The sequence below is a fragment of the Gorilla gorilla genome, chromosome 10 (genome assembly GCF_029281585.2).
Source record: "Gorilla gorilla gorilla isolate KB3781 chromosome 10, NHGRI_mGorGor1-v2.1_pri, whole genome shotgun sequence".
Taxonomy (NCBI): domain Eukaryota; kingdom Metazoa; phylum Chordata; class Mammalia; order Primates; family Hominidae; genus Gorilla; species Gorilla gorilla.
The window spans coordinates 106,524,144-106,546,382 of NC_073234.2; the positions used below are offsets into that span (position 1 = coordinate 106,524,144).

At 34.8% G+C, this 22,239-nt stretch overlaps 1 protein-coding gene across 2 annotated transcripts in view; it reads right to left on the reverse strand.

Annotated features, from left to right (window-relative positions):
- Nucleotides 1–1,984: 1,984 nt before the first annotated feature.
- The window catches only part of DCN (decorin), a 37,591-nt gene continuing 17,336 nt past the window's right edge, over nucleotides 1,985–22,239 (reverse strand). For both annotated transcript variants that reach the window (XM_019038528.3, XM_019038527.3), the window contains exons 3-8: nucleotides 20,952–21,064; nucleotides 15,021–15,234; nucleotides 13,794–13,907; nucleotides 9,823–9,916; nucleotides 8,378–8,516; nucleotides 1,985–2,979 (exon numbers count right to left, since the gene is read on the reverse strand). In XM_019038528.3, the coding sequence (XP_018894073.1) occupies nucleotides 2,785–2,979; nucleotides 8,378–8,516; nucleotides 9,823–9,916; nucleotides 13,794–13,907; nucleotides 15,021–15,234; nucleotides 20,952–21,064 (869 nt within the window). In that variant the 3' untranslated portion in view covers nucleotides 1,985–2,784. The remainder of the gene's footprint in view (nucleotides 2,980–8,377; nucleotides 8,517–9,822; nucleotides 9,917–13,793; nucleotides 13,908–15,020; nucleotides 15,235–20,951; nucleotides 21,065–22,239) is intronic.

The window sequence follows — 22,239 nt, forward strand, 5'->3', positions numbered from 1 at the left end:
AGTTCCTTACAGAGGCCAAAAAGCAGGAGACAAAAGACAGACATGGTACGATAGGAAACGAGAGGACTCTCTGCTGACTTATTTCTCCAAGTGTGGACCAAGAAGCAGCAGCATTCCTGGAAGTTTGTTTGAAATGCAGAATCTCAGACCTCGATCCAGACCTGACACATAAGAATTTCCCTTGAAATGATTATAGCTCGAACTGTGTGCCTGTAACAATGGCAGTAGCAACACCATTGAGCCCTTTCCATTTACTCTACTTTGATCTATAAGTTATATTCTACACTCGCTAACTGAATTCACACACCAATCCATAAGACATGTACAATTAATATTCCCATTTTATGGACAAGGAAATGAGTCACAGAAAGGTTAACTAACTTCCCTTAGTCATGCAAATAGTAAGTGTCGAAGCCAAAGAAATCAGCTATATTTATCTTTATTTCAAGGGAAATGAAGATACATATATATGTATATATGCAAAAAGATATACATATATATAAAGATATATATGTGTGTATATATATATAAAGATATATATGTGTGTATATATATATAAAGATATATATGTGTGTATATATATATAAAGATATATATGTGTGTGTATATATATAAATATGGGGGGAAGTTGTGTTGACACTTAAGAGTGCTGGAGAATCAGGCCTGTTTCTCATTTTGATACTGAACAAAATTAGAAGTAGCTTGACTACTGGAAAAGTGTGTTGGATCTGCCTTGCAGATAAGTGTCCAAAATGGTCTTCCCCTCTTTAGATTTCTACTTATTTCTCACCACACTTGTCAGTGAAGCAGCAGGATATCTGCAGGCTTTTCCCCATAAGAGAAAGTCTGCAGCATAAAGGGTATATCATTCAAGGCTATAACATGGAGTGTGCATCATTGAAGGCTACAACATGAAGGGTGCGTCACTCAAGGCTACACCATAAAGGGTGATTCATTCAAGGTTACAATAAGAAGGGTGAATCGTTAAAGGCTATAGCATGAAGGGTGCATTATTCATGGTTACAACAGAGAGAAGGATGCATCATTCAAGGTCCAGCTCTGAACAACAACAAAAAAAGTCCATTTATGGACATGCACCTTGAAGTCCTGAATGTCTTCCAATAGAAACCACCTATTCAACTGTAGTCATGAGAGGAGGATCTCTTGGGAGATGAAAAAGAGAAGAAAAAGAGAGGTTTCTTCCCTCTTATTAAAAATACTGGAAAATTCAGATTTTATGGTCCTGCAAGAATGTGGAAAGATGGAAAAGAGTAACTTTCCCTAATGTTAATATTAGCTCGGGATATGTCAAATGTAAATGAAAATTATTGCTTCTGTTCCAGAAGAAGAAAAATAGTTTGATTAAGCCTCCTTTATGCCAACCTGTCAGAGGTGTGTCCCGGCATACGTCTTGGATTTTGAACTTAGTCCCTGTCTTGAATAGTGCCTCCCCACCAAATCTTGCTCTTGAACTATTATGCATCTATGGAAACCCACCTCAACTGTTATCTCCTCAAGTTTTTCACGTTCCACTGCACTCATTCTGCTACTATTAGCAGAATTGTTTACCTCTCATGTGAGCCACTACTACAACTTGCATATATTTCTGTGACAAAATTTATTCCACCATATGTCAATTATTTGCTATACTTAATAAATTATTTAAATTTACACTGTAGTATTTCAATTATTTTTTCCCATATGAAACTATGATTTATAGGGGTTTTAACCATCAAATATCTAACTTCATAGAAGACAGAAACTATTTTCACATATTTGCTTATTAATTGTTGACAGCACAAATGTACAATTTGATAAATGTTTACTGTAAGTAAATCATCCCCAGGCTTATTAAATTGTCTGCATTGATAGCTGTTTATAAATTCTACAGAAAACATTTCTAACATGGGTGGTTTAACTAAAGAAAATACTTATGTCTAATACATCTAGTAATTGTAGAAATGTTCAGCCTGATTACATGAAGTCACATGATAGTTTTAATATTTATTTAGCAGAGGGGTAAATTGAAACATCAGTTCTCTAGACCAGTCAGGAAATATATGCTTTGTGCTTTATAAGCTTACATTCAACATAGATGACATAAGTTACCATACTCAAATGTAAGACAGGGAGAGGTAGAAGAAATAGCTGAGAACTTGAAAAGATGTACTGTTATTGTCAACAAACCAATGTCTTCTCCCTTCATAAAATTGTATTTAGGGAATATTAACAATTAAGCTTGTATACAATAGTAATTTTGAATGTATTTTTAAATTTATTTTTTCAAAATAATGACATTAGTAAAAATTTTACATAGCCTGTATTGAATTCACACATTCAAATGAGGCTTTACCAGTAATGATGGGGATTAATACAGAGCTAGTGTTTGGCATTTGACTTTATCTCAAATGAGCTAACTGCTCAATGAATTACAGAAGACTCATACTCTTTTTATTTTTTCCTGGAAATTAAAAAAGAAAAGCTTTACTAAATATTGACATATATATTTACTCCAAATTTTACATTTAGTGAAATAAGAATATCTCTAGTAGCTCAGTTAACATCAACAGAAAGCTTCAAAAGATGATTCTGAAAATGGCAGGCAAAATTTCTTTTTATTGTAGGCAATTACTTAAACTGGAAATTTGGCTTTATGCATAATAAGTCATGTGGGTAAAACATCCACATTGCAGTTAGGTTTCCAGTATCTAGCTTTTATTTATTTTTTAGCAATGACATTAACAAGATTTTGCCAGGTTATAAAAATGAGGGCTTTCTTGAGAATTACTTATAGTTTCCGAGTTGAATGGCAGAGCGCACGTAGACACATCTGAAGGTGGATGGCTGTATCTCCCAGTACTGGACCGGGTTGCTGAAAAGACTCACACCCGAATAAGAAGCCTTTTTGGTGTTGTGTCCAGGTGGGCAGAAGTCACTTGATCCAACTACAGAGATATTGTTGTTATGAAGGTAGACAACCTACAACATGAAACGATAGAAAATAATTATTATTCTCTAAATATGTTGAGGCCCTTCAGGTAGATATTTTATTCATTTTATTATTTTTTAATCCTTCACTTTTTTTTTTTTTGAGATGGAATCTTGCTTTGTCACCCAGGCTGGAGTGCAGTGGCATGACCTCAGTGCATTGCAGCCTCTGCCTCACAGGTTGAAGCTATTCTCCTGCCTCAGCCTCCTGAGTAGCCGGGACTACAGGCACACACACCATGCCCAGCTAATTTTTGTTTTTAGTAGAGTTGGGTTTTCACCATGTTGGCCAGGCTGGCCTAGAACTTCTGACCTCAAGTGATCCGGCCACCTCAGCCTCCTGAAGTGCTTGGATTACAGGCGTGAGCCACCATGACAAGCCCCACTTTGAATAACTGACTACTTCTCAGATTAAACTTTTGATTTCTCCCTTCCTTTTGAAAATTTGCTTTTCCCTTCTTTAGTCTTGTCTTCCCCATCTCAGTAAATTGCATGCCAATCATTTCAGATGCTCAGGCTATATACATTGTCATTATCCTTGAGCTCCAATTCTCTTATGCTCTCTACATAATCAATAACAAATCTTGCTAGCTCAGCCTTCAAAATGTACAGTTAATCTAGTTCTTCTCTCCATGTCTACTCCAACAACCTTGTCCAAGTCACCATTGTTTCTTTCCAAATGAATGAAGTTGCTCTGATTATTATTCCTGCTTCCCCTTTTGCCTTCCTAAATTTTATTCTTTTTTTAAGCTCTCAGAGCAATTGCTTTAGAAAGTAAACCAAATTATATGTTCTTTGCCTCAGAACTCCAGTGGTTTCCAATCTCATGCAGAATAATAAAATCTAAAGTTCTCAAAGGGCCCTACAAATCCTACATGATCTGACATCCTTCTACTCTGACCTCCTTTTCTCTTACTGTAAAAGCCAATCATCTGGTCTACTTGCTGCTCTTCTAATGCACAAAGCATGATCTCTTCTTAAGTTATCAACACCGTTTACTCAACCTGGAAAAATCTCTAAGGTGTCTTCAAGGCTTGTTGCCTCATGGAAGTCGTTTTTTCTTACCAGAGAGACCTTCCCTGACCATCCCATTCTGCCATTCTCTGGGGCAGAATTACGTTACATATTTTTCTTCATAGCATTATCAATATGTAGCATATTATGCTTATTTGATAGTTTGTTTCTCTCCTCTAGAGTAAAAGCTCCATGAGACAAGAATGGCTCTGCTTGTTTATGGCTATATCTCCAGTACTAGAACAGACCAGGTGTTCAATAAATATGTGTTGAATGAATAAATGTTATTTCATATATCAGGTCTGCATGACTATATTGGGTCTACATGAAATATTATGTTTTCAGGACAAAAAATATACACCTTTTAACAAAATGATATAGAATGAGAAAGTGCTGTGTAGTGAAAAAGAAAAAGAGAGCATAAAGTACTGGAATTGAAATAAAGAATCACAAACTCCAAGAAATTCTTAAATATTTAAACATCACAGCATTTAGAATAAATAGACCTAGGAAGTTTTAACAAATACGTATTTTACGTACTACGTTTTACTTGAATACAGTGCAATATAATTAATCAGAGTTTTTTTTCTGAATTATGTTTTACAATCATGTTTAAGATAATGGTAATTTGGCCATAGATTTTCTTAGGGTCACTAAAAACCAGACTTATACAAAGAATGTTAGAAATGAGTTTACAGTTCACTTTGAGGATATGAGTTCTGTAGGTCAAGAAGCAACTTCTCTGAAATCATACAAGCAAGGTTAGAATATAACGCTAAGACAACAAGGTCTTCTTTTTTTTTTTTTTTCTTTTTTTCTGAGACAGAGTCTCGCTCTGTTGTCCAGGCTGGAGTGCAGTGGCGCAATCTCGGCTCACTGCAAGCTCCGCCTCCCGGGTTCACGCCATTCTCCTGCCTCAGCCTCCCCAGTAGAGCTGGGACTACAAGCGCCCACCACCACGCCCGGCTAATTTTTTGTATTTTTAGTAGAGAGGGGGTTTCACCATGTTAGCCAGGATGGTCTCGATCTCCTGATCTCGTGATCCGCCTGCCTTGGCCTCCCAAAGTGCTGGGATTACAGGCGTGAGCCACTGCGTCCCGCCACCAACAAGGTCTTAAGTGAGCTATAAAACCTATGAAGTACTCCCTTAAAACATAACTTGAAAGCCTGGGCGTGGTGGCTTATGTCTGTAATCTCAACACTTTGGGAGGCCGAGGCGGATGGATCATGAGGTCAGGAGTTCAAGACCAGCCTCACCAACATGATGAAACCCCGTTTCTACCAAAAATACAAAAATTAGCCTGGCATGGCAGCACGTGCCTGTAATCCCAGCTACTCGGGAGGCTGAGGCAGGAGAATTTCTTGAACCCGAGAGGCGGAGGTTGCAGTGAGCCGAGATTGTGCCATTGTATGCAGTCCAGCCTAGGTGACAAAGCGAGACACTCCGACTCAAAAAACAAAACAAAACTTGAAATATTGCTCTACCCACTAGGACATTCACATTCATGTGCTGGTGAAAACGGCTTTGTTTTTGTAAGGGCTTAAAAGCGAATTAGTAGATGTCATATAAAAACAGAAACAAGGAATATTAAAGTGAAAGCAACACTTATATGTATGGTTTATGATTCTCATATTTTGGAAGTTTCTTGTTGTCATTTACCATCCTCTATATTCCAGTAGTGATTAGCAAGTAAAGGAAGGGGTGTTTGGTGAGCAATTTATGGTTAATATTGAAAGTGAGAGAAGAAAATATCAAGACGTAAGTATTAGTCTGTGTAGAACAAAATAAAAGTAGATTCCAAACTCATTCTATGGGGTCAATATTTTCTAAGACCAAAGCCAGAAAAAATTCATCATAAGAAAAAAAAATGTAATCAAATATCTCTTATGAATATGGACAAAAAATCTTTCACAAAATATTAGGAAGCTACATTTCACAACATACAAAATGATTTCATGCTATAGGACCAAACATGATTTATCTCAGGGTTGTAAAATTGGTTTAACATATGAAAATCAATCAAAGTAATATCAATGTAATACACTATATCAAAAATATAAAGGCCAAAACTCACATGATTATCTCAATAGACGCAGGAAAAACATGTAAGAAAAAAATTCATAATAAATGTTTTCAGTAAATCAGAAATAGAAGGGAACTTCCTCAACTTGATAAAGAGCATCTATAGAAGATCTTTGGCTAACATCGTAACTAATGGTAAAATGAATGCTCCCTCCTCCTAAACTAGCAAATAAGGCAAAGATGTCTAATTTCATCACCTTTATTCAACATCGCACTGGTGATTCCAGCCAATGCAAAGGGTGGGTTGTGGGGGAGGGGGAGACCTAAAAGAATCCAAATAAAATAACTAAAGCTGTCTATTTTTAAATAATATATCCTGAATATAGAATATCCAAAGGAACTCACAAAAATTACTGCAACTAAAAACAAATTTGGCATAGTACCAGGATAGCTCAACATATAAACATCAATTGTATTTTTATACATTAGCAGCAAACAAATAAAAAAATTAACAATTCAAAACAGCATCAAAAAGAATGAAAAAAATGAATGTAGTAAAAGAATTACAAGGCATGTATGCTAAAGATGACAAAAACTGTTGAGGAAAAGAAAAGAAGATATAAATAACCCTTGTTTGTGACTTGGAAGGCTCAATATTATTAAGATAGTAATTCTTCCCAATGATCTGTAGATTCAAAACAATACCTTTCAAAGCCTTACAAGAATATTTTTCCAGAAATGAAAAAGTAGATCCTAAAATTGATATGGAATGCAAAGGAACCAGAATAGCCAAAATAACTTTGAAAAAAAAGAACAAAGTTGGAGAACCTACATTTTCTAATTTCAAAACTTAATCAAAAGCTACAGTAATTGAAGGGTATAATACTGTCATATGACTAGACATATAGATAAATGTAATAGAATTGAAAGTCCAGAAATAAACCCTTACATTTATGATCGAGTGATTTTCAACAGTGACAAGAAAATTCATTGGAGAAAGAATATTATTTCCAACAAATGGCATTGGGACAATTGCTATCCATATACAGAAAATGAATTAGACTCATATCATATACTAGGATTATCTCAAAATTAGATTATAAAACCAAATACAGGAGTTAAAATTATAAAATTTCTAGATGTTAAAGTATTCCCGGAATCTACACAAAACTATGGTCTATGAAACAAACAAAAATGATAAAATAGATTAATGATTCCCTGTGGCTGGAGATGAGATATTATCTCATGCCAGTCAGTATAGTGATTATTAAAAAGTCAGGAAACAGTAGATGCTGATGAGGCTGTGGAGAAATAGGAGTGCTTTTACATTGTTGGTGAGAGCATAAATTAGTTCAACCATTGTGAAAGACAGTGTAGCAATTCCTCAAGGATCTAGAACCAGAAATACCATTTGACCCAGCAATCCCATTACTGGGTATATACTCAAAGGAATATAAATCATTCTACTATAAAGACATATGCACACATAATGTTTATTGCAGCACTGTTTTACAATAGCAAAAACATGGAACCAATCCAAATGCCCATCAATGATAGACTGGATAAAGGAAATGTGGTACATATACACTGTGGAATACTATGCAGCCATAAAAAGGAATGGGATCATGTCCTTTACAAGGACATGGATGAAACTAGAAGCCATCATCCTCAGCAAACTAACACAGGAACAGAAAACCAAATACTGCATGTTCTCACTCGTAAATGGAAGTTGAACACTGAGAACACATGGACACAGAGAGGGTAACAAAACACACAACAGGGGGTAGGGGGTGAGCGGGGGAACTTAGAGGATGGGTCAGTAGGGCCAGCAAACCACCATGGCACACGTATACCTATATAACAAACCTGCACATTCTGCAAACGTATCTCATTTTTTTTTAGAGGAAATAAAGGAAAATGATGAGGCCATGTCAAAAAGAATCAGGAGCTAGACCAAAGAAGCTCTTCCCAGCCAATTCTTGAATAATTTGAAAATTAAAATTAATAATGACAGTAAAAAAAAAGAATTTTTATTTTACTTGTGGCTTCAAACTCCCCCTACTCACTATGGCATCAACACCACCACCACCCCTACTGAAAAAAATATCAGCATTACAGAAGACTTTAAGTTTCATCTCCATACTTCTAAATCAAAAACTTTATTGAAATCTAGCTAATGTAAATTGTGCTTCATGATTTAATTTTTTTATGGTATTTTGTCATAGAAATTCTAACTAAGACCCTCTGAAAAAAAAACTTCTAAGAAGAGCTTCCTGCTTCCCAGCATCCCATAAGCAGGGTGGGGGTCTTGCTTTTTGGATATTCCTCACATAAGCAGTGGCTTTGCATTACCTGGATGTACTTATGCTCTGCCAGCCCACCAGGTACTCTGGTAAGCTTGTTGTTGTCCAAGTGAAGCTCCCTCAGATGAGGCGTATTGGCCAGAGAGCCATTGTCAACAGCAGAGATGCTGTTGAAACTCAATCCCAACCTGCAACAGAAAGCAGAAATGAAAGCAAACACCACACATGGATGCCTTTCGTACAAGCATTGTGTAGTTAATCAAGTCTACAGGAAAGGACATTTTTTGTTTTTGCACTTACTGTTCCCAGTTCTTGGAGTGCTTTCTCCAACCTCTCTGAGCCTGGACAAAGTCCATTTATTGTTAAGGTCTCGGCTCAAAGTTACTGTCTTTGAGATTCATCTGACAGAACGTGATTGGACATAGTCTCCTATTCCTTATAATATCCTAAGTTCCAACATCAAATTATGGACAACCATAATATTGGAACATAATATTCCTAATAGTTTATTTTTAAAAACTGTTCACTTATTCAAACATTTATTTGTATATTTAATAAACAAATATTCTTGAAAACTTATTATGTGCATAATATTATACTAGACATTGTGAGGGACAGAGGTCTCATGGATCAAAAACCACTTTTCCCATCAAAGAATATTTTACCTAGTAAAGGAGTCGATTATACACACACACACGCATATATATATATATACACACACATTCAAATATATATTTTATATTTATTTATCCACCATGAAATTTATATATAAAAACAGGAATGAGTAAATCTGGCATGATACTGTGCTTCTCTGTAGGGACAGTCAGCAATATGTACAGATCAAAAAGAACATAGTGTTCCTTGAAGACAAATGAAAACATTTGCCAGATTGAAGTTATGTTTGAAACCAGGACAAGTACTAGTATCACTTATTTAAAAAAAAATCATTAAGAAGGGCCAGCAAAAACAACAACAACAAAAGCTTTTCTTTTGTTGATCTACATTAAATGTCCAGAGATATTTTATTTTAAACTTTTCAGAGAAGAGGGGGTTAGAGAATCTCATAATTATTAAAATAGTAATTTGTGTGATGCTCAATATTTCTCTGTCTTGGTAGATTTCATTTTAATGCATTTTCAAATTCTAGCAACTGTGTTATAATTTACTTAACTTTTTGTTTGATGCAAATAAGTTAGAACATATTAAATGCTCATACTGATTTAATCACACACTGTGTATAAAATATAACTAATCTATAAACAGTATAGTATTAATAAAATATGAAGCTGATCTTGGTGGTTTTAGTAAGGGTACTATTTCATTGGCTTCTTCTCAAGAAATTGGATATGCTGAAGTTTGAGATTATTAGAAACAACAACAGCAGCGAAATGTAGTACAGTCAAAAATCAATCATCATGTTTGTAATTCTTATCATATAAGCACTAATATACCTAGCCATTGTTCTGATAGAATGTCATGAAAGAATATTATTACTTAGCCAAATTATTCAGTCCTTTCAGGCTAGCTGCATCAACTCTGCTGATTTTGTTGCCATCAAGATGTAATTCAGTAAGGGAAGGAGGAAGACCTGGAATGTGGAATTAAAGATGTTAAATTAGCAGATAAACATTATAAGTACAGAATGTGGACAGACTTAAAGAAGACATATGCCATCAATTTCCTAAAAGACACACAGTTTCAAAGAATCAGCTTTACTTATCTTTTTTTTTTCATCCCTTTTATAATAATGTGTGCTTTTGGAAGTAGTGGAAGCCCTTGCTATTTTTCTCTTAGGTTGACTTTAACAAAAACCTGGATGATTTCTATCATGTAGTCAATTTTTGTTCTTGGAATAGAAGAACTGAAGTCAACGCTGAGTCTCATTATTCTCTTCCACCTTTGTTAATGGGCTAAAATTGACATTGATAAAAGATAATAACTATAAAGTGGGAAAGTCACTATTCGAACCATAATGAAGAGATTACGTATAAATTAAACCCATGTACAAACTTAATTGTCTAGTTCATTAATGAGCATCATTAAAAATTAACACTGATATGCTGTGCTGGTCTTAGCCTTAATTGACTTTTCCATAAAAACATCAAATACCTCTGCAAAATGTCTGTGTAGAAACAGCTAACATTTACTTATGCCTATTAAATCCAGAATGTTTATGCAGGAGGAGTGGAGAGGTCTATAATCAAGTGATCTGCCATATGTGGAGCACCTGGGGTAATAATTTTAGATCCAAAGTACCCACTAAACCTCTAGATAGTACTTGCACGGCTGTGAGTTCCAAAGATCGAGTATTATAAATATAAAAGTTTAGATATTTTATTTTCATTTCCTTCTAGCATCTGAGGATGTATTATATTTTATACGGCTTTTAAAATAACATATTGTTCCACTTAGTAGCAATAGATACAGAGAAAATAGCAAATTAGTTAAGTGTAGAAAGAACATCTGATTGGCAGAAAGTCTTGGCTATTTGTCTATAAGGACACAGAATTGAAAAACCACAGGTTTCATTTTGTCTAAAATTTTTATCACATCACACAGAATTCTGTCAATATTGTCCATTTAATAAAATAGTTTAGTCCATATTTGACTTGAAAATGATTCTTAGTTTCCTATGGTAGCATATTTGTTAGAGCTGCTAGGAAAAGGAACACCTATTTATTGTATGTCTGTTACGCACCGAACATTGACCTTGGCACTTTTCCTACTTCAAATCCTTTAAGCCTCTCAAAATATAAATTATTGGTCACTAATCCCTTTTCACAGATAAAGAAATAAGACTCAAAGTTACAAAGTAATGAAAAGTTACAAAGTAATTACAAAGTAATGCAAAAAAAGTATATTTTTTAATGCAGTGCCTCCAGTACACCAATTGCTATCACAACCATCAGCCTTACTTAGTTTCAAAGTGTCTCCCTTTTTGGGATGTCAGTTTCCCAAATGTAAAGTTATAGCTAGGAAGAAGTTTGACTATGGGAGAAAACCTTGCAATAGGTTTGAGATAGACAAATTTATAAAGTGCATCATTAGCTTCTGCAACTGTGGCATTGAGTTAAAGAACCCATATTCCAGTTCTTTTATTTATTTGTTTGTTCATTTATTTTAAATTTTCTTTTTTCTTTTCCTTTTTTAAGATAAAATATATTGAGGTTTACATTGAGCCAAGTACTTGCATGTACAGTACAAGCCTTACTTCTATAGAGTAATCCTCACAATAATCCTAGTAGACAGGGTTATTAATAGCTCCATGTAACATCTAACAAACCAGAGGTTATAGAAATGCAGAATAATTATCCTAAAGTCACAGTACAACTAAATGACTGAGTTAGGTCTCTCACCCAGGTTGATCTAAGAGTATGATTTTTATAGTCTCTACACTACTTTCTACTGCCTTTCCATTTCCATGAGTGATGGGAGAAAATATCACCAGGAGGTTGCTGATATTCAGGCATAGGTATCCCAGCCTAAGCAAGGTGGAATCATGTATTAGATAAGCATAACGATGAATAGAAAGGAGGACTTAATATGCCAACAGAGTGAAATAGTTAAAACACACGAGTTCTGACATCAGCACCACACAATTCCATCTCTGCCGCTTCCTAGCTCTAAGAACTTAATTACAATTTTCTTTACCTGTTTAAGCCTCATTTTCCACTTTTATGAAACAGGAATTATAACCCTACTATATAGGGACGTTGTAAGAATCGTATAGAAGACTCCATGACAAGCATTTGGCATGATACCCGGAACTAAATACATGCTTAATAAATTGTAGTTACTTAACTTTTCTATTAAGCGGTAGTAAATAAAAGCAAGCTATAAATGATGAGGAAAGAATACCTGGGATAGATAGAAGACATAGCAAAGTAAAGGAAAAGAGATCATGAAATGATAAAAGGTATCAGTGAAGGATATTTTGGAGCATGCATTAAGAGGGACAGCAAATTCTGAGATTATGCTAAATGTAAGTCATCTGGCTGCATGAAATAAATTTCAGCAAGAATTTTAATAAGATCTATCTATCTATCTATCTATATCAATCCCCAATTTATATCTATCTGAGATATAAATATTTCATTCCTGCACTGGGGATAGCAAAAGATTACTTGTTACATGCAACAAATTGGAGACAACATGAAAGTGCTTTATGAATTATAAATCAGTCTTTATCATCTATGTATCTATCTATCCCAGTAGTTGCTACTAAGGAAGTCAAAAGCATGCTCTGTATTCAAAAGACTAGGGAGAGGGCAAGGGGTGGTAAGAAAGCATCCTATGGAATATGTACTCTCAGGAGTTGAAATTTCTGTAAAAGAACAATAAAGGACAACTGGTGTTTTCTGTGGCCAAATGCCTACATTTTGTACGCACTCAAGAACAAGGCATCTAAGTTGAGAAAGGGACAGACTGAGGGGAAAACTAGATAATACAGAGGGCTTTTGTGAGACTGAAAAACCCAGAGTAGGGACGATGTGCAAGTTAGAGGAATTTATTGTTGGTGGTTTGATGCCTTTTGTAATTCACAAAGACTGGCTTTTGTGCCTCTCCTGGGAATCCCTTGGAACAATGAACTTACCCTTGTGGCTATGTGGTCATTGCTGTGTATTTGTCTGGCTTGGTTTTAGAGAGTAAGCTCCTAAAGGCATGTAGCATATCCTATTCCCTGCCCTGTCTTAAGTGTTTGGTACATCGCCTACACATACTGATTGTTCAGAACATTTTTAATGCATAATAGAGAGTTATATTAATTCCCTACTTATCTATATGCTAAATATTTCTCTAATTATTTATTTAAGTTTAAAACAACTCCATGAAGTGGACAGCAGTATTATTTCCACTTGACAGATAGAGATAGAGGACAAATGAATAACTTTTTCAAAGTCTTTGAACCATTTTACGGTAATTTGGGCTCAAGCAAACTGACTCCAAAATCTACACTCTTCACAACACACAACTACCACTATCATTCAGATATTAATAACTGGAGTGTCTTAAAAAGGAAAAAAAATTCCCTAAGCTATTGCAGACTCAAGGTAAAAATTGGATCAATTTCAGAGGTACTCCCATATATCTTTTTTTTTTTACAAATACCAAGGCATGCTATTTTTTAAATAAATGTACTTTTTCTTCGTGATTTCACAATATTATAAAACACTGTGCATTAAGTTGTGTCTTAGACTAGACATTAACAGGAGTCTACCCATCTCTACAGTGAGCCTGGATGGCCCCGTGGTCATCCAGACTGAATCACTGGATATAACACTAGCAGTAACAGAGAATTTGCTGGAAATATAAACACTGGATGAAACACTAGCAGTAATAGAGAATTTGCTGGAAATAAGGTTGGCCTCTTAGGTGACAATTCCAGTTTCCACAAGATTTTTTTTTTTTTAATTAAAGCCTTTGAATTTAAATTTTTCAAAATGTTTTGGAGAATCTTCTATCACCTTGAGGAATGCTGGTGATATTGGTATCAGCAATGCGGATGTAGGAGAGCTTCTTCATTCCCTGGAAAGCCCCATTTTCAATTCCTGAGCTCTTCAGCGGATTGGTGCCCAGTTCTACAAATGTAATAAGTGCAAGGCTTTTAGAGGAAATTTTAGGATATTACTAGTCACTGTAGTATCTGTTTCAGCAAGCAACCTATAAAGAAATAGGGATTAATATCAACTTGACTAAAACACAAAAGTGAAATTAAAGAGCATGCTCCTCAGGAGAATAGCAAAATAGGATAAAAATTTCCCTTATTAAAACAAACAAAAGCCAAACAGACGATGACTTATGAATAATAATGACTTATGAAAAAGACTATTAGTGAAAGCAATACCAATAAAATTATTTAAGATGCATACACAGGTTTGCCCAGAAATCAACTAAAGCAAGTTTACAATTCCCATCTTACGTTATTTATTATTTTCCTAAGGTATTTTAAAATTTTGTTAAAGAATTTCAATCTAGCATTTTATAAGCCAATAATAAAATTACAATTTTTACTATATGTTTAGAGAAATTTTTTTTTTTTTTTGAGACGTAGTCTTACTCTGTCACCCAGGCTGGAGTGCAGTGGGGCGATCTCGGCTCACTGCAAGCTCTGCCTCCTGGGTTCACGCCATTCTCCTGCCTCAGCCTCCCGAGTAGCTGGCACTACAGGCCCCCGCCACCACGCCCGGCTAATTTTTTGTATTTTTAGTAGAGATGGGGTTTCACCATGTTAGCCAGGATGGTCTCGATCTCCTGACTTCGTGATCCGCCTGCTTCGGCCTCCCAAAGTGCTGGGATTGTAGGCGTGAGCCACCGCGCCCAGCCATAACATATTTTTAAAGCAAATGATTTATGAGTGTTTAGAATACAACAGGTCCCCAAAATGGAAAGGTATCTCAAAATATCTGTAGTTAAGCACTATTTAAACTCATCTTTGCATATTGTGCGTGTGGTAGGGTAACTTCAGCCCTAGGGTTTTCTCCATATTCTCAGATACTCAAGGACATACATAAAAACATCACTGTAAGGTCCAGATTCAAAATCCCAGTTTCTCTTGGCCCTGTTCTTACAAATCACATAGGCTCCAGGCATGTAGCTTGTAGCTAATTTACCTTCCTGCACTTAAAACCCAGTTGAAATCTCTTAAGATAAAAACTTGAGTTTTGGTCTTAAAGTTATAAAAATGTCTGTACCTATGACAATCATCTGGTTCAGTCCATTGAAAGTAACTTTTCGCACTTTGGTGATCTCATTCTCATGGGCACGCAGCTCCTGAAGAGTTTTGGGCATTTTTTCTGGCAATTCCTTCAGCTGATTCTTGGACAGATAAAGTCGTTCCAACTTCACCAAAGGTGTAAATGCTCCAGGACTAACTTTGCTAATTTTATTGTTGACAAGAATCAATGCCTGTAGATAGTGAAGAAAAACATCTCCTTAAATCCAAAACCTTCCACATACATGTAAAACAAGGGCATGTTTGTTCATTCCATTCATAGGGATAGCAGAGAAATCTAAAAAATTGCAAGAAATCAGAGAAAAAATTAAGTAAGTATTATTTCTTTACTTAAGAAGTGTATAGGCCAGGTGCGGTGGCTCATGCCTGTAATCCCAGCACTTTGGGAGGCTGAGGTGGGAGGATCACTTGAGGCCAGGAGTTCGAGACAAGCCTGGCCAGCAGGGCGAAACCCCGTCTGTATCAAAAACACAAAAATTAGCTGGGCGTGGTGGTGGGTGCCTGTAGTCCCGGCTACTTGGGAGGCTGAGACAGGAGGATCACTTGAACCTGGGAGGCAGAGGTTGCAGTGAGCCGAGATCACACGACTGCACTCCAGCCTTGGTGACTGGGAAAGATTGTCTCAAAAAAAAAAAAAAAAAAAGTTATAATATGAGGACCTGAAAATCAGGAATGAAGAGAAGGGAAATGTAATAAGATATATAATATATACATAAACATACATGCACTCTACACACACAGACGTGTATGTATGTATATGTACATGTATATATATATGTAATTTTTAAATAATAAATACTGCTAACAATTGAAATGACCCTAGATACCTGAAAATAATCAATGCCACAGACATCCATCCCGCAGTCAGCTTTTTAACCTAAAAGTCCATCTTCATTGATCGTGAACATGGATTCCGCTACAAAAGGATGATACCAATTTATGCTATCACCAGCAATGCAAGGAACTAAAATTTTCCCGTAGCCTTGCAATATTTGATATTATGTTTCTTAAGAGTATGGCCAAAATAATATCATGTTGTAGCTCATTGCTTTTCTTTGTATTTCCTTGTCATTTTAAAAGGTTAAACTATTTTTTTTTATTTTCCTACCATTTATTGTATTTTTTGGAGAGAGGAGATTGCTTCATCACAAATACTTCTCATGTTTATTAAATTTTAATATAGGTTAATAATTGATTTAGAAAATAAAGATATGGTCAATATGACACAGAGAGCCTTAACATTTTTCTCCTGATTTTTTTTGCCTTTTTTTATGTGTAAAGGTTTTGTATGACAAATATGTTAATATTTTGGGTAATTATTTGATTTTTATTTCTGAGTTCTCCTTATACAAGAAATTACCTCTAACTCATTATTATTATGCTTAAAACAATTGCTAGGCCTATTTTTGGACTATTTTATTCTTTTTCAATTATCTGTATGTCTAACAAAACCACATGGTTTTATTATTTCAAGCCACTTTATTAACTAATTATAAGGAACTTAAAATAACTTATTAAGGTCTAATTTTGCATTTTCAATTGTAGTATATGTTTCGCATACATGAAAATGTGGAGGGGCAAAAGGGGACCTATAATAGGAAAGCGAGTATTTTTAGTCTCAGAAATGCAAGAATGTTTTCTAAAGGTAATAGCTGATTAATTAATATATGTATATCCTCATATAGTTCACATTACTCGATGAATTAAAACTTCTTATTAAGTAATATAATCATTTAACTAATCCTGAAAGATGCATTGGTTGATTGATACACAATTCTAACACACTGCAATTAATAATCAAAAGTTCAAAAACTTGTGGGAGTTAAGGTCATAAAAAAATTGACATTAACAAACAAAAAATCAGGGAAAAGCCAGAGCCAGCTGAGTGGAGTGAGGTGACATATATCATTACAAGACATCCAAAATTGTGGATGCCTAATGAAAATCGCAAAGGAGATATTCAATTCCTATCCATAGAGGACCATTTTGAAAGTGTGATATAATTAAATGTATTAAACATGATCTGAAAAATCTATATTATGTTAAATGTTTTTAAAACCTGACTTTTAATATGATTTTTTTCTCCAAAGCCATTTATGTAGGTCTTACACTGTACCAAATATTGTTCTAAAGGCTTTTTTGGTGACTGTTACATTTATAGTCAATTATTAGTGCACATACTCAAGCCAGAATTCTGAGTTTAGAATCTCAAGCTCTGGGTCTTACTTGGCCTGTGACTATGAGCATGTAACTTAACCTTTCTGTGCCCATTTAAAGGAGATATCGAGTGTGACTACCTCATAAGAATAGTTATAAGAATTAAATAAGTTAATGTATATAAGGTACTAAGAATAGTGCCTAGTATATATAGTAATTGCTAAACAAGTGTTTGCTTTTGTTCAGTCTTTGACAATTTTTGCTGATTTTTAATTAAAAAAATTTTCCTTACTCAACTTATTAAGCTTCAATTCAAAGAAAATATATTAAATGTTGTCATTACCATACTTAATTTTCCATTATTTTATAGAACAATTGTATAGTTTTTCCCACTATATATAGGTATAAAATTACTCTTACGTAACACATACCACTCATAATGAAGCACATACAGGGAACATGACTCTGTTAAATTCTTTCTATTTTAATCCTTGCTAAATTTTCATTTCTCTCCTTCCTGAAGTGTGGCTTTGCTAGGTGAAATTATGATGTTTATTTGCAAAATAACAAGGATAGAAAGGATCATGAATGAAAGAGTAAGAGAAAAATAGCTGCTTAACATCCTCTGAATCGTTGAAGGCTCTAATGAACTCTCTTTATTCATCTGATGTATACTTTGAAGTAGAAAGAAAGAGATTGTCAAGATGATGGCTGCCTAAAAACAGAAGGAGTCTTGGGAAAAGAAACAACACATTATTACAAATGCCAGATTTAATGAGAATGTCATGGACACTAGATGTCACTTACTTAAGGATATAAAGGGTTTTTTAAAAAAATATTCCAAGTATACTTAAATGTACAGGAAGTTGAGATGACAGTAAGAATGTTTCATCCTTTAAAACAGTAGTTATAAGGCCAACTTATCCAAATAAAAGTTTTAAAAATATTTTAGTAATCTAAATTTAATAATATTCATTTTTTATGGTCTCCTTTTTAAACTTATGCCAACAGTAGCTTAAATAGTCATTGAAAACCTTGCTGGTTTCCCCATCAGCTCATTCCCAGTGAAACCTTAAGGTGAAGTGAGGGAGTTGGTGAATAAGGTTCTAATCAGCGGAAAGAGACCCAAAGGTCGGAACCTCCAGCTTGTCCTTATCCTCCATTGTTTCAGCTGTTTCTTTCACTCTAGCCAACTCGTATTCTTATTTGTCTGTTTCTTATTTTCTTCTGCCTTTGCTTTCTTCTTGTACAGAAAGTCCTTCAAACTTCTGCTGATCGTCTAAAACTCCTTCCTCGCATATTCTCTCAAAACTGTGTCTGGTAATTGGATAAATAATGATGCCTAATTTTTTCTTTTACTTTAAGTCCATAACACTCACTACTCATATCATATTGTGCTTACATTGTTGGACACGCCAATAAATTGATCATGGCACTGTTTTATCTACCAATTTTTTTTTTTTTTTTTTTTTGAGGTGGAGTCTCACTCTGTCGCCAGGGCTGCAGTGCAGTGGCGCGATCTCGACTCACTGCAACCTCCCCATCCCGGGTTCAAGCGATTCTCCTGCCTCAGACTCCCGAGTAGCTGGGACTACAGGAGCGCGCCACCATGCCCAGCTAATTTTTTTATTTTCAGTAGAGACAGGGTTTCACCATGCTGGCCAGGATGGTCTTGATCTCTTAACCTTGTGATCCACCCGCCTTGACCTCCCAAAGTGCTGGGATTACAGGCCTAAGCCACTGCACCCGGCCTTTCTGCATTTTTTAAAATGGTTCCTTGTAGAGTCTTAAAATTTTAGAAAAAAGTTTTTCTTCCTTTAAAAAAATCTGGTATATTTTCTTCTAGTGGTTAAACGTTTACTGCTTTTCCCATCTTGGCTATTGTAAAGTTTATAACTAAATGGTATCTTCATTATAGTAACTCTGTAATAATTATGACCAGTTTATTCTATTTTATATTATTTCCCTTGTATCTATATTTTTTATTCTAATGTATATCAGATGATTTATATTTATACTTTACTAAGTAGTGCCTATTCTCATGACATATCCTCCTCAATTATTTTCTATAATGACTAGAATAAATAAGTAGATATGAAATTTGAGTTTGGTATGTTTATGCTCCCAACATTAAGAATGTATTCCTATGACATTCATTATACGAAGCTGTGAACTCTAATCTCCACAGGCAGGTAACAAATCACTAGGTAAGTCTCTGTATTGTCTGAAAATTCTGATTCTTTAAATTTTATTTTTAATGTTGAACAAAAATCTGCTCCTCCAAAACTTCTACTCACTAGGAGGATTCTGTCATCTTGTAGTTGAAACAAGTAAATACCATTCTTTTTCTTCAACATGGCCCTTCAAATGTGCCACTAGTGACCCTCAACACTGAGTTTAGACATCCACCTCTCCATCCACGGTGCCTATGAGACCTAATTTCCGGATTCTTTATCTCCATGGTCATCCTTCTCTAGATGTTCTTGAATGCCTTTCTTAAAATGCCAAGAACCAGACTCAATGCTTCAGAGTGGTCTACGAGAATGGAAGTAGACACAGTGAGATTTCCAGAGTATATATTTTGGACATTGAAGTCTGCCTTATTTATATTTAATGTGCACTCATATTTTGATGGAAGACCACATCACACTCATCCCACAGAGAACTGGGTGAGAAAATGCATTTTATAGTGATTCTGGTGTTCTGTGTGAACAAACAATGCATTTACTGTTACAGAAGGTTCTCTTAGCAAGCTTTACCTCTATTTTATTGGGTTGGTCATTTCCCTTGTATAGCATATTCTCTCCCAACTACCACGATATTCATTCTTTGCCCTTTTTTGGCCCTTCTTCAAGTCCTGGGAAGCTGACCTCTGGGGAATGCATTAATCAAATGCCCTTGTCTTTTGGTCTGAAGTAGGTGCAACCACACAAGACACAGGCAGGAAATTAAGAGGTGGAACTACCCAGCTCTCCCACGGCTCTGAAACCCTCAAATTCTTCTAGACCTTTGTGGGACTGGGTGCCTCACAGTGCCTTGTTGGGTTCCCATGCCCCTTTGCAAATAGAGGTTTCAATAAAGTCTCCTCCATGAAACCCCTTTGTGAGTGGCATCTCTTTTCTGATGAAATCCTGACTGATAGACTGAACATTATGATAGAATAGAGAGATAAGAGAAAATCAAAATAAACATACAGATAAGGACACAGCATGCATAATCCTAAAGATAAAGCAAGAAACATATATATGAAGATAGAATTATATTTCGCTAAATGAAATATGAATAATTATCTTTTTTTACTTGATTCCAATCTTTGAGACTTTAGAACATCATTCACACCTCTCTTAGAAAATGCATGAAAACAAACAAAAGAAACAAAGAAATAAAATAATACTAGGATCAATCCATTTTGTGTTTTGTTCCACTATTAAAATACAATTTAATTTGAAAGACAATTTTTATTCCCAAAAACATGAGAGAGAATTAAGATCTAAAGTATTTTTATGAAGAAAATACGTAAGACATATGGGGTATATGTATTTAAAAAGTTGGGTAAATTGTTAGTGGTTAATAAATATGATGCTTTTCTTCCCTACCACTGCTAAAAAGGTGAAGTTAATAAACACTAATATGCTTCTTTGTTGGTACATAGTACTCTTGGCCTTATCTAGGTAGTGTTTTGAAAAATACCTTGAGTCTTATCTTATTGTGATTTAAAGAAAATAGTTCTTACGTGAAGGTTCTTCAGGTTCTTAAAGTCTCCATCTTTGATTTCGGTTATTTTGTTGTTTTGCAGGTCTAGCAGAGTTGTGTCAGGGGGAAGATCCTTTGGCACTTTGTCCAGACCTAGCATAAGAGTAATAGGAGTGTGCTGTGAGTAGAAAGGACATGTGGCTACAGAATCACACAGCATATATTTACCAAGAAATTAATGTTATGATGATCATTTTAACAGTAACAACATATTTTTCTCCTTCTAAGAATTACATTCATTGTAGGGTAAAATTTTTGCTTTATCTTTTGCAACCAAGTCAAATGACTTTTTGTATTTAATAATAAACTCAACATGCTATTTTCCTCATGGAATTATTCCTCTGCATTAGGGGAACATTTGTGTTGCATTAGGGTGTGGCTCAAATCTATATGTTTTACCTCTTTGTTGTTGTATTGAAAAGTAGTTATTTTGATAAGTAGTCAGCATGACTGATTTGCAAATCTATACATTTTTACATAAATACCGTGTCAATAATTACTCTAGCCAAATCATCAGTAATAAAGATCTTTTTGATACACCTAACCCTGTCACAGATCTACAGTTAAAATCACATAAAGATATAATCAACTTGTGGCAGAATCTTGAAAATTTATCCAACATTTTGGGATAACGGTTCTTTTAGTTTTCATTGGAATGCCAAAACAATATCCATTTCAGTTGATATTTTATGACCAATAGATATATGGCTAGTTAGAATGAAATAAATTGGGTAGTATGACATATCTGAAATTAACTTTATGAAGCATTACTTTTGGACTTTAGATTTTGGTCTAACTGAGTGAATTATTGTTTTTTGTTTGTAAATGTAAATTCACTGAATTACCAAATGGTCCTGGCATTAAAAAATATTTTAGTAGTCATTCAGCTAGTCATATAAGGATGAACCAGAATTATACAAAAGGCAGTTATTTTGAATAAATCATCGTGAATCCTAATAGAGAAAAATATTAAATAAGGCCTTTTGCCTTTCTTTTTTTCATTGTTTCATATTGAAGTAGGACATTAAGTAAAAATTTGATATTCTATTAACTCAAATTAATGTGATCATTTCTGTATTTTAAGACTGCATAACACAAATCAGAAATATTTTTTAGCCTTTGGTAGAAGCAATCTCTCCATCATATCTGAAACTTGAAGTACTGAAGATTATTTTTTCATAAATTCAACAAGCCTTTATTGAATACCTCTTGGGCACCATGAATTTATTAGATCCTGGGAATATAGCAGGACCAAGGCAGATATTGCC